This window comes from Panthera tigris, chromosome B1 (genome assembly GCF_018350195.1).
Source record: "Panthera tigris isolate Pti1 chromosome B1, P.tigris_Pti1_mat1.1, whole genome shotgun sequence".
In the NCBI taxonomy this organism is placed as follows: Eukaryota; Metazoa; Chordata; class Mammalia; order Carnivora; family Felidae; genus Panthera; species Panthera tigris.
In genome coordinates, this window is record NC_056663.1 from 141360984 (window position 1) to 141375019 (window position 14036).

Sequence of the window (14036 nt, forward strand, 5' to 3'; positions counted from 1 at the left end):
TACTTATTTGATATTTTTGATGCTGTTGTAAATGATACTGCTTTCTAAATTTCCAGTTACTCATTGATATTGTAGAATTAAAATGCAACTGATTTTTAAATATGTTGCCCTGTCTCTTGCAACATTTGTAAACACCTACAAAATTCTGTAAATAGACACTGTTTCATTTCTTTCTTTCCCATACATAGTCTTTTAATTTATTGCCTTGTATTGGCTAGGACAGTATAAATACATGTGATGATAGTGCACATCCTTGCCTTGTTCTCAATTTTAGGGAAAAGCACTCAGTCTCTCACCATTAATTATATCAGTAAAAAGTTTTCAGGTGCATAGGTGCTTTTTCAGGTTATATAAATTTACTTCTATTTTGCATTTGCTTGAAAGTTTTTATCATTGATGGAAGTTGAATATGGTCAAATACTTTGTGTACAAGTTTTGAGATGATCATATAATTTTTCTTTAATTTGTTTATATGTTGAATTATGCTAATGATTTTCAGATGTTGAGCCAACCTCTATTCCCATTTTAAAAACCACTTGAAAAAAAAACCACTTGGTCTTTATGTATTCTTTTTAATATATTGTTGGATTTGATTTGCTAGTATTTTGTTCAGGATTTATACATTAATGATCATAAGACATATGCTGTAATGCCTTTCTTACAATGTTTTTTATTTGATTTCGGAATACTGGTGACCTCATAAGATGGGTTGGAGAGTGTTACTAACACTTCTAAAGTGTATTTTATTTGTTTATTTTGAGAGAGAGCGTGCACAAGTGGGAGAGGGGCAGAGAAAGAAGGAGAGAGAGAGTCCCAAGCAGGCACTGCACTACCAGTGGGGAGCCTGATGCGTGGGACTTGATCCTTCAAATTGTGAGATCATGACCTAAGCTAGAATTAAGAGTGAGATGCTTAAAGGACTGAGCCACCCGGGTGCCCCAAGTGTTACTAACACTTCTATTTTCTGGAATAGTTTGCATAATAACATTTGTATACTGCTTTCTGAAATTATTGGTAGAATTTTCCAGTAAAACCATATGGTCCTGGAATTTTCTTTGTTGAAAGTTTTTAACTATTAATTCAATTTCTTTCATTGATAAAGGACATTGAGATTATCCCTTTCTTAGTATAACTACCCCAGCTCTCTTTTCTGTTTGCATGGCATACCCTTTTCTATTCTTTTACTTTCATTCTATTTGTATCTTTGAATATATAGTATGTCTTTTATGGACAGCATATAATGGATTATTTTTTATTATTCATTCTGCTAATCTCTGCATTTTAACCAGGGATTAATCCAGTTACATTTAATGTGTTTGCTGATAAGGTAGGATTTTTGTCTGTCATTTTACTGTTTTCTATGTGTTAGGTTCTTCTTGTTCCTCTGTTCCCCAATTAATGCCTTTTTGGTTAAATGAGTATTTTCCAGTGTACCAATTTAATTCCCTTGTTTCTTTTGCCTATATTATTTTGAGTTATTTTCTTAATGGTTACCTTAGGGATTACAATAAAAATCTTAGTTATAGTAGTCTAATTTGGATTAATAGCAACTTAATTTCAATAATATAAAAAACTTTGCACCTATAGCTTCATTCGCTTCTCATTTGTTCTATTATTGTCATAAATATTATCTTTACATATTATATGCCCATCAGCATAGATTTATTATTATTGCTGTATGCAGTCGTCTTCTTAGCTAGATTAAAAACACTAATTGTAGTTATGCTATCTTCATTTATACTTATATAATTATCTTTATTGGCATTCTTTATTTAATCATATGAATTCAAGTTTCATTTCAGCCTAAAGAAATCCCTTTAGTATTTTCTATAGGACTGATCTAGCCACAAACTCATTCAGTTTTTATTTATCTGGCAATGTCTTAATTTCTCCCTTATCTAAGAAAGATATTTTTGCTAGATATAAAGTTCTTAGTTGACATTTTTTTTCTTTCATCACTTTGAATATGTCATTCTTCTGCCTTTTGACCTCCACAGTTTCTGATGAGAAAATACAGTGTTAATACTATTGATTGTCTGTACATGATGTGTTGCTATTTTCCTGTTACTTTAAGATTCTGTTTTTGATTTTCTGTAGTTTTATTATAATTTGTTTAAGTGTGGATCTGTTTCACTTTATTCTATGTAGAGTTTGTTAAGCTTATTAGATGTGTATATTAATACTTTTCATCAAATTTGGGATGCTCCTGATTATTTTTTCAAATTTTTTTGTTCTTTGCTTGCTTCCTCTTCTGGGTTTCCCATCCTACATAATGTTGGTATACTTCTTGTATGCTGGTATATCTTTAATCTCTGTTCATTTATTTTTCCTTTCTCCCTCCCCCCCCCCCCCCCCCCCCCCCCCCCCCCCAGTTCTTCCAGACTGTTATAACTTTACCTGGCCTGTCTTTAAGTTCACAGGTCCTTTCTTCTGCCTATCCACTACTACTCTTGAGTCCTTCTAGTAATTATTTTCATTGTACTTTTCAACTTAATAATTTGTTTGGTTTCTTTTTTAATATTTTGATTTTTTTTAATGTTTTTATTTTTTTCTGGATTTATTGAGATGTAATTGAGATATAACAGTGTAAGTTTAAGGTATACAGTGTATTGATTTGATATACTTATATATTGCAAAATGATTATCAGCATACTTGTAGCTAACACCTCCATCTCATCACATAATTACCATGTATTTTTTGTGTTGAGAACTTTTTAAGTTTAACTCTCTTAGCAAGTATATATTACAGTGTAATTAACTATAGTCACCATGCTGTATATTAGGCCCCCAAAACTTGTTAATCTCCTAACTGGACCTTTGTAACCTTTGACCATTATCTCCCCTGCTTCCCTCCCCCCTAGCCACTGGAATCCGCCAGTATACTTGCTATTTCTCTGAGTTTGGCTTTTATCCAGGTGTTTGCTTAATGTGATTCTTAATGATTTTACTAGTTTGAATCACTGAGATCTGCCCATCTTCAGAAGAATAACAGTCTGTATTATCAGGGTAGACAGTGCTTACAGGAAAATGTAGCAGTAACCAAGAGAAGAGATGAGGTTGCTTCATTCTTTTTATCTTCCTGATTCTGTTTCCCTGTGCTTACTCTTTTCTCAGCTGGAGGTGACTATCCCTGAAAATTCCTCAATTGTTCTTATGCTGTCAGAAGTGTTTTTTTTGTTTTGTTTTTCCTGAAAGATTTTCTTAATGCATTGTGGTTCTTTAAGTGGCTATCTTGGTAACACCAAATATTGTATGTCAACTGAATGATCTTACATGAGTATCCACATTTATTGTCAGAAGAGATGTGAACTTTGTTTTGGCCTAAATTTTAGGAAAGTCAGTCCCAAAGCTGATATAACAAACATGAAACCTGTCCTATTTCCTTCCTGTTCCTGCACTTTGCTGAAAAATAATAGAAATTATTGCTTTTTAAAATTTGTGTTTATTTACCTAGTTTTTGAAGAGCTACTTATTTTTTTGAGGTATAATTGACATACAGTAATACTGTTAGTTTCAGGTATACATCATAGTGATCTGAATCTTTATACATTATGAAATGATCCCCATGATAAGTTATTACCATTGATTGCCATACAAGGTATTATATTATTGGCTGTATTCTCTATGATGTACATTACATTCCCATGACTTATTTTGTAACTGGAAATTTGCTCCTTTTAATCCCCTTCATCTATTCTGCCTGCCCTTAATCCCTCCCACCTCTGGTAACCAATAGTTTATTTCTGATATCTGTGTGTTTCTGTTTTTTCTTTAAGTTTTATTATCCAAGTATATTTGACATACAATGTTATGTTAGTTTCAGGTGTACAGCTTGGGGATTTGACATTTGTGCACAGTACACGATACTCACCACAGTAAATGTGACTCTCTGTCACCATACAAGGTTATTGCAGTGTTATTGACTACATTCCCTATGGTGTACGTTTCATCTCTGTGATCTCCTTGTTTTATAACGAGAGGTGTAACCTCTGAATCTCCTTCATTGATGTTTCCTACCACTCACCCAGCTCCCCTCTGGAAACCAGCAGTTCTTTGTATATAAAGGTCTGTTTTTGTTTGTGTGTTCTTCATTTTTTTCAGATTCCACATATAAGTTAAATCATATGGTATTTTTATTTTTGTCTGACTTACTTCACTTAGCATAATGCTCTCTAGATCCTTCCATGTTGTCTTAAATGGGAAACTTTCATTTTTAATGGGTAAATAATATTTCATTGCCTACTCATATCAATTTTTTTATTTGTAGATGGATAGTTGTTTCCATATCTCAGCTATTATAAATAATGCTACAGTGAACATACAGGTGCATGTATCTTGTTGATGTTTTTGTTTTCTATTTGGTTACTTTTTGTGATTTTGATTTCTTTTTTCATATTCTTTGTTGAGACATCATTGTCATACTTCTTTAGATATGGTTTTCTTTAGCTCTTTGAACATATTAAAATAGGTTTTGAAAGACTTGTAGTATAGTCCTCAGGTACAGTTTTTATTATCCTCAGAGACAGTTTCTATTCATTGTTTCCGCCCCCTGTTATAAGACATACTCTTGTTTCTTTGCATCCTTTGTAATTGCATTAAGAACTGGGACATTTTAAATAATGTGGCAACTCTGAAATTATGATACCTCCTATTCCAAGGGTTATTTGTTGTTTGTTCCTTTAGTGACTTTCAGAACTAATTCTGTAAATTTCATATTTTTTTTTTATCATGTAATTATATTGAAATCTCTCTTCAGTTTAGTGTTCAGTTAATGCTTAGGCATAGATCTTTTAAAGTTCCTGGAACCAGTGAATCTTCCAATCTTGGCCACGTGGCTCTTTGTGTGTTTTGGGAAATGCTTTCAATAATTAGCCAAGAAGTATACCACTCTGCCTTAGCCTTTACTTCTTACTTGTGCACAGCCTCAAGATCAGGAAAAGGTGAAAGTACACTATTTTTTGGTCTTTCATGAGCATATGCAGAGCCCCCCACAGTTATGGTCTCCTAGAGTGCCTGGAATATGTCAGAGCTTTTCAAACTCTTTTTTTTATTTTTAATGTTTGTTTATTTTTGAGCAAGAGACAGAGTGTGAGCCGGGAAGGGGCAGAGAGAGAGAGAGAGGGAGACACAGAATCCGAAACAGGCTCCAGGCTCTGAGCTGTCAGCACAGAGTCTGATGTGGGGCTTGAATGTACGAACTGTGAGACATGACCTGAGCCGAAGTTGGAAGCTTGACAGATTGAGCCACCCAGGTGCCCCTGTCAGAGCCTTTCAGAACCCTTATTGAGCTCTTATCCCAAGCTTTTCTTAAGCATTTAGGTTAGTCTGTTGTTTGCCTTACCTGTTTCTATGACCTCAGGCAGCCATAAGTTAGCATAAGTAAGCATTTACCAGTAATGGTTTCCTCAAACATGCCTTAACACTCTCCCTACCCTTCATTCAGGTTGAAGGCTTTTAGCACTTGGCAAGAGTCAAGGAACCACTACCAAAGAAGTCAGAGATAAATGACTAGTCATTTGAATGAGGCTTTGAAAGGCTGGAGCTCAATTTTGGTTGCTTCAGTGGTTGCCAAGCTGCCCTGGCAGTGAGGGACCAGAAGTTATCTAAACCCCCAAAATTACTGTCTTCACTGCTATTCTGCCCTTTTGTTCTTACAAAGGGGCAAATTTTTGGAAGTTCTTAGTCTGCCATTTGTGGCTTCATTTTCTATCCATTTCTGTTTTCAGTGAGGGGTGGTATTTTCTGTCTTTCAAGGAATTTGTCATTTTTTTTCTAAGTTGTTGAACCTAAGGACCTAAAGTTTTCTTAATATTCCTTATCCTCCTAATGCCTCAAGGCATTAAAGAGGACTGTTTCCTAATCTTTAATTCTTGATATTGGTGAGTTGTGTCTGTTTTTTTTCTTCTGATCAAATGTAGGTTTATCAAAAATTTTTTTGCCTCTTTTTCAAAGTATCATGCTTTAGATTTGGTAGTAGTCTCTTGTTTTTCTGTTATAAATTTTATTGATGTCTCCTCTTTGTTGTTCCTTCTTTCTATTTTCTTTGGCATTCATTTGCTCATTTTTTAGATTCTTAATTTGGAAGTTAAGTCATTGCTTTTAGATCTTATTTTCTAAAATAAAGCTTAATCCTATAAATTTCCCTCTAGACACTAACTTAGGTACATCATACAAATTTTGATGATGTATTTTCATTTTAGTTCAGTTAAATTTCCTTGTGACTTTCTCTTTAACCCATAGATTACTTAGAAGTATAATGTTTAATTTCTTTTTTTTTTTAATTCTTTTAATGTTTATTTTTGAGAGAGAGAGAACGAGAGTGAGCAGGGGAGGGCAGAGAGAGGGAGATACAGAATCCGAAGTAGGCTCCAGGCTCTGAGCTGTCCACACAAAGCCATTGAGGGACTTGAACTCACAAATCATGAGATCATGACCTGAGCTAAAATTGGCTTAGCCAACTGAGCCACCCAGGTGCCCCATTTTGTGTGTGTGTGTGTGTGTGTGTGTGTGTGTGTGTGTGTGTGTGTGTGATGTCTAATTTCAAAATACCTGGAGTTTTTTTAGTTCTCTGTTGTTGATTTCTAGTTTTATTATGGTCAGTATGCTTTGGTTTTACTTCTTTTAAACATGTCACAGTTTGTTTCCTAGCCCAGAAAATGGTGTCTTGGTAAATGTGTACACTCGAAAAGATCATATATTTTCCTCTGTATGAGTATGGTGTTATATAAATATCGTCATATCGGTTGACAGGTTTTTCTCATTTCCATCTCTACTGACTTTCTGTTTACTTTTTCTGTTGATAACTAGTGGAGGAGTGTTGAAGTCTTAAATACCATTTTGCAGTCTTGGGAGATATTATTCCACTCTATTCCAGCTTCCATTCTTGCTAATGAATTTTATTACCATTACCGTGTTTGTTTTGTTTTGTTTTGTTTTGTTTTTAAGTAGCTGGTTATTTTCCCCAAAGGGTTTTAAGGCTTTCTATTTACAATTGTCCTTCACAAGTTTGCCGTACAATGTAAAATGAAATCCTTTCATGTACTTCTTTCTATATGTTGTGCTTCTTCTGTCAGTGTATTCATTCTTTAAAAATTATCTTGTGAAAGTTTGCAGCCTTTTTCTATTTAAGTAATGTGTCTTCTCACTTCTCTTTAAACTGTCTTTCCAACAGGCCTTGTTTCCTGTTGGCTGTCATATGTCAGAATCTAAATTTTTTTTCCAGTTTTCTTGTTTTTATTTCCTGTTGCCTTTGGGTTTTCCCAAAGGACTCCGAGCTTCTAGTTCTGTTTACCATAATCATCTGTTATTATACAGAAACAATACTGATGTGATTGCATGATGTGGAAGGGGAGGAAGAGTCCTATAGTTTTATGATTAGGTCTCAGTCCCATTAAAAATGGGCCTGAATTAGATCTCCTTCCTACTTTCTCCACCCCAAATTAGGCTAGAGAGGGCTGGAGTGTTGGGTATTTACCTCACATTAAATGGTAAAACTTCACCTGATTATACTCTGGTAAAATAGTTTTCCTTGCATGCAGGACTTGTTAAGGAGAGCATTACTCTTCCTGCCAGAAGCATAAGGGGAATTTTTATCCAGTCTTTATATTAAAAACCTGGTCAGTCTCCTGGAAGTAAAACTCAGAGAATGTTGGATATTCCTAAGACTGTGTTCCTTCTTGAGTTTTTAAGTCTCTAGTTAATGTCTTCCAAGCCTCTGACAATTTGTCGATTATGATTTAACCTGTTTCAACTATTACTAGTTCCATTTCTGGGCTTCTGTATCTGGACTTTAGCTGCCACTAGGCTGTGATTCTCTGTATCTGCCTGTTTGTGTTTAGGGCAGCAGTTTGCCTTATGATCTTAACTGTGGGGACAGAGTGACAACTTCCAGCTTCTTTCTTTAGATGTTGAGCTAGAGACCCAAGTCCTATTCTCTGTTTCTAGAGCTCCAACTTAATATATGTTAAGATTTTTCATTTTTATTTTTTTAAAGTTTATTTACTTAATTTGAGAGAGAGCAGCAAGCATGACCAGGGAGAAGGGCAGAGAGAGAGAGAGAGAAAGAAGAGAATCCCAAGCAGGCTCTGAGCTGTCAGTGTGCAGCCTGGTGAAGGGCTCAATCTCACAAACCATGAGATCATGATCTGACTGGAAATCACAAGTTGGACACTCAACTGACTGAGATACCCACGTACCCCAAGATTTCTTATTCTAACTCACATATTTTTACTGTTTCATATTTTATATCTTTCTCTTATTGATGCATTTTGGGTAGTTTCTTTGAATGTATTTTCTGTTCAACAATTTTATTTTTAGCTATAATCTGCCTAACTCATTGACCATGATTTTTTTTGCTAGTACATTGAGTATATGTACTAAACTACCCAAATATTTTAGTATGCACCTTGACTGACTGATTCATTCATTCATTCATTCACTCATTTATTTATTTATTGATGGATGCACCTTTTTTATGGTATCATTCATTCTTTCTCATACAGGACTATTTGTCTTTCAGTTAGAATATTGTCTTCAAAGATAAACAGAACTTATAAAGGTTAATTCATTGTGCTGATTTGTGATAGTACTTCAGAATTGACTAAGTTTAATATATATGTTTACATATATAGGTGGTTTTGGCAAACAAATTGTAGGCAGCTAGTATAAACAGTGAAATCTGGAAAGAAATAACTTTTCTGAAATTTTTCTTTATGACTGTCTTAAAGTATTTCTTTAAATTCACATAATTTCTTAAAATTAATGTAACATTAAATACTGTAACATTCACTTTAGAAAATTAGTATTTTGTTTTATTGCATACATTTGTCTGGTCCTAACAATTGTAAGTCTTACAGATTTTATTTTTGTATTCTGATTTAGGCAATCCTTTATCACAGGATATTCTCAATTTATACCAGGACCCAGATGGAACCCGAAAGCTACTGAACTTCATGCTTGACAATCTTGCAGGTAAGTCTTAATGACAAAATAGTGAACTCAACATGTATTACTGCTAGCTTATATGTCACATGTTGCTTAAGAGCATCTGACCTTTTTTTTTTTTTTTTTTTTATAACTTTTTACAATTTTGGAGTTATTATATTTCATGGTAGTGGGACAATCTTTTCATATACCGAGTACTTTCTATTTACCAAGCAATATGTTACGAGCTTTAGTTATATTATTTAATCTTTCTAAAGAACCTAGGAGATAGGAATTTTTACTGGTTGCACAGATGCAAGTTCTGAGATTCAGAGAATAAAATGTGATTTTCCCAAATTACACAGCTGGTTCTCTTGATCACAGGTACATAGTTATTAATTGTAAGCAGATTACATGGATCCCACACACTGTACACATTTTTTTGTGAACAAAATTACTAGTTTGATTCACTACACATTCGGGGAAATTTTGCAAGCAGGATTTTGATTAAGAACACCAACTCTGTCATAAAATATTAGTGACAAAAATGTAATTTAAAAAACCAAATGCAATCAGGAAACATGTGTTTATGGGCAATGCATAATCTTAAAAAGAATTTAAAATAACTCTAAAGTTACTGATTTTGTCACTTCATTTCATAAAAACTACAAATTCAATTTCATGATATACAAAAGAAAAATGTTTCAAAATAGTACAACCTAAAGGAGTTTTTGTGTTTGTGGATTTCAATAATAGAATAAATCTCTGTTTTTAAGATTTCAAAAAAAAGAAAAAAGAACACCAAATATATCTGACTAAAATAGTTGTATTCCAAATAGAAATTTTTTTAATATAAGAAGTCTATTAAGTATTTGACTTAAAACTTGTTTTTGCTTAAGCACTCAAAATATGAGTAAATGTATAGATGCTTGAATTCAGATATTTTTCTTGGAATAATGTCTTTCTAAAATATAGAATCCCAAACAGAGACATCTAGATTCCAGCATCAGGCCATCATCACAATATGTTGTCTATACTTTTTTTTTAAATATCTCCATCATAGAAGACACCTACGTAAAAAAATTTTTAAAAATGGTGATATTTACAATAATGTAAAACCAAATTAATATCATTGCAAATTTTTTTGGCTTATAAAGACTAAAGTTGATTGATGAGAGAGAGATAATAAACTTGAGAGGTTCTTTCAGTAACAAATTAAGACTATCTAGCTAAAAGTTTAATTCAGCTGTATATATAGTATGTGTACACTAATTCCTTTTTGCTTTAAAAATACAATTCTCCTTTGTCAATATAGATGTAGCCACTTGACCCGGTCATATGGCATGTGTGTGGGGTTTGTGTGTATATAATTTTAAAGGAGGTCTTCAGTGCTTTAGTTATGAGTCATTGTTGGCATATATGTTGCAGACATCTTCTCCCATGCTCTTGTTTGCCTTTCTACTTTCTTAATTTGTCTTTTGATGAACAGAAAACATTTTAACATAATTGAATTTATTGAGCTTTTCTATTATGGTATTGCTTTTGTGTCCTTTTTAAGAATTTTTCCCTACCCCAAGCTCAAGAATATATTTTCCTATATCTAAAAACTTCATTTTTTTACTTGTAACATTTAGAGCTATAATCTTCCTAGAATTGAAATTTGTATATCATAGGAGTCTATATTCATAACTTTTCCATTTGACTTTGAGCCTTTTATGGGAAAGACTGTCCTTTCATTACTGTATTTTAGTGCCATCTTTGTGATAAATTGTCATTGTATGTATGGGTTTATTTCTGGGGTTTTGTATTCTCTATTTAATTCTGTCTTTATGATAATATAACAGTGTCTTTAATTATGGTATTTTTATAAGATATCTTAAGATTCAGTAGAGTAAGCCTTCCGTCTTGATTTGATTCTAAAGTCTAAGCTAGTTTTGCCCCCATCCTTCTTTACCCTGTATTTTCATTAAAATTATTAGAATTGGCTTTTCAGGTTTCTCCCCTCCCCCAAAATATGGGAATTTAGGTTGAGATTATATTGAATCTATAGATTGCTTTGGAAAAAATTGACCTGTTTACAACACTGGATCTTCTAATCTAGCAGTGTTGAATATTCTTTCATTTATTGTGCTTTCTCTAATTTCTCTTGATACTGAGTTTTAGGTTTCTGTGTAGTATTCTTTACATTTCTTATTACATTTATTCTAGGTGTTGAGTTTTTTGATGCTCTCATAAATGGTTTTTTTTTTTTTTTTTTTTAACGTTTATTTATTTTTGAGACAGAGAGAGACAGAGCATGAACAGGGGAGGGTCAGAGAGAGGGAGACACAGAATCTGAAACAGGCTCCAGGCTCTGAGCTGTCAGCACAGAGCCTGACGCGGGGCTCAAACTCACGGACCGCGAGATCATGACCTGAGCCAAAGTTGGCCGCTTAACCGACTGAACCACCCAGGCACCCCATAAATGGTCTTTTTGAAAATGAATCTCAGTAAGATTATTATTGCTCATTTATGGAATACAGTTGGGTTTCGTATATTTATTGGTATTCAGACACCTTGCTGAACACTTGAAAGTGCCTTTGATAAATACATATTCAGCCATTTCACTAAAATCTTTTTAATCCTAAGGTATTTTTATTTTAATTCTACAGTTGTGTCATTGCACATAACAACACTTTCATTACTCTCTAATTCTTATCTTTTGTTTCTTTTTCTTGCCTTATTGTACTTGCTAAGATCTTTAGTAGGTGCTAACAGTAGTGGTAATTTGTCTAATTTCAAAATTTATTAGCTTTTTGAAATTATGATTAAGTATGGCATTCACTGTAGTTTTTATATATATCAGATTAAGAAAGTTCTATTCCTAGTTAGAGTTTTTCATTTTTTAATATGAACAAATGTTAAATATTATCAGATGCTTTTTTTCCTTAAGATGAGAATATGTTTTCTGGCCTTTATGCTGCTAATTTGGTAAATCCATTGATTTTAATGCTATACCACCTTTGTATTCAATTCAAGTAGGTTGCAGTATAGTATTATCCTTTTTATATATCCCTTTATTCAGTTAGCTAATATTTTACTTAGGATTTTTTGCATGTAAGTTTAAGTGAGATTGATCAATAATTTTCCTTTCTTCAATATTCTTGTCAGGTTTTAGTATAAAGATTATACAGGCATCACAAAATTTATTTTCTGTTAATTGGAAGAGAATATTTATGATTGGTGTTGTTTCTTAAATGTATGGTAGAATACATCAGAGTCTGGGGTTTCTTTGAAGGAAGTTTTCAATTGCTGATTTAGTTTCTTTAATAACTATAGTACTGTTCTGATACTCCATTTATCAGTTTCTGAAAGTTGTGTTTTTTGGTAATTTTCCCATTTTATCTAAATCTTAATTTTTTAAGAAAATCTTCAAATTTATTTCCATGAAGTTCAGAATATCTTTTAATGTTCATTTGATAAATAGTGTTGTCTCTTTTTCATATTCCAGATATTAGTTATTTGTGTTGCTTTTATTTACTTCATGCATAGTCTTGCCTGCAGGTATTTAGCAATAGTTCTTTGGGAGAAAAAAAAGAGCCAATTTTTAGTTTTAGTAATACTCTTATTATTTTTTTTAACATCAGTGATTAAAAATTTTTTTTTAATGTTTATTTTCGGGACAGGGAGAGAGAGAGAGAGAGATGGGAAGAGAGAGACAGAGACAGAGACAGAGAGAGAGAATGAGCCAACGAGCGAGCAGGGGAGGGGCAAAGCCAGAGGGAGACAGAATCCAAAGCAGGCTCCAGGTTCTGAGCTGTCAGCACAGAGCCCAATGCAGGGCTCCAACTTCACCTGAGCCGAAGTTGGATACTTGATGAGCCATCCAGACACCCCTGATATCAGTGATTTTTTAAATCTTTATTCCTTGGACTTTCATCTGTTATTTTTTCTAACCTTTTAACATCTAAATCATTAACTTTTAGACTTTGTTTTTTCCCCAAAGTGTTTATTTATAAATCTCTCTTTAAATCTGGCTTTTAGCTGCATTCTTCAGGTTTCAATTTGTATTAATTTTTTATCATTCAGTTCAGTATATTATCTAATAGCTCTCATCATTGTTTCTTAGATTAATCACTTAGAAATTTCCTTATTTCTAGGAGATGTTTTATTTGTCATTGATTCCTACCTTAATTCCATTGTGGTCAGAGAGTAATTTATTAAAAAAATTTAAATATTTTATTTATTAGGCAGCATATGCTTAATTTTTCTAAGTGTTATGTATGCACTTAAACAGAATGTACATTCTGTACTTATTTGGTGCTGCATTCTATATATATTAGTTTAAGTTTATTAATTGCCTGAGTATGTCATACTTGATAATTACTGATTTTTATTCATTAGCGACAGAGCTGTGTTAAGATCTCCCATTTTGATTATAAATTTGTTTATTTTTTATGTCTCTTGCAGGGATCAAAAGGATTGATTCTTTTATCATGTAATGGCCTTCTTTGTTCCTAGTATTTCTTATTAATTACATATAGTGAGGGTTTATTTTATATACCTTATCTTTCTGGTTATTTGTAATGTTTACCAGCTCATTATGTACTTCTCATTACTTTATTGATATAGCTATATGAAAATAGCTATGCAAATTCTTCTTGGTTAAAATTTGCACCAGTATATCTTTTTCTCTTATGTTTAATGTTCTGTTTCCTTATATCTTAGTAATTCCTTCTGTCTTGTTTTGGGTTTATTTTTTTTCTTGTTTTTGAAGTGAAAACTTAGATTTTTTTATTTTAAATCCTTTCTATTTTATAAATCCAAGTATGTAGCATTATATATTTCCCTCTCAGAACTACTTTAGCTGCACCCCGCAAATTTTGATATGTTGTATTTTCATTTTCATTCTGTTTAATGTGTTTTTTTTTAATTTCCTTTGAGACTTCCTCTTTCATTCATGGGTTATTTAGAATGTGCTGTTAAATTTTCTGTTCTTTCTGTTACTCTTCTTTGATTCCAGTTTGGGACCAGTTGGAAAACATTCTGCATTATTTCAGTTCTTTTAAGTTTACTGGTGTTTGTTTCATTGTCTTGGCTAATGTTACATGGGTGCTTGAAAAAGCAAATATTCT

General features: G+C 32.8%; 1 protein-coding gene across 4 annotated transcripts in view; it reads left to right on the forward strand.

The window, feature by feature from the left end:
- The window catches only part of CNOT6L (CCR4-NOT transcription complex subunit 6 like), a 124541-nt gene that overhangs the window by 62950 nt on the left and 47555 nt on the right, over positions 1–14036 (forward strand). For all 4 annotated transcript variants that reach the window (XM_042984327.1, XM_042984328.1, XM_042984326.1 and 1 more), the window contains exon 5: positions 8881–8970. In XM_042984327.1, the coding sequence (XP_042840261.1) occupies positions 8881–8970 (90 nt within the window). The remainder of the gene's footprint in view (positions 1–8880; positions 8971–14036) is intronic.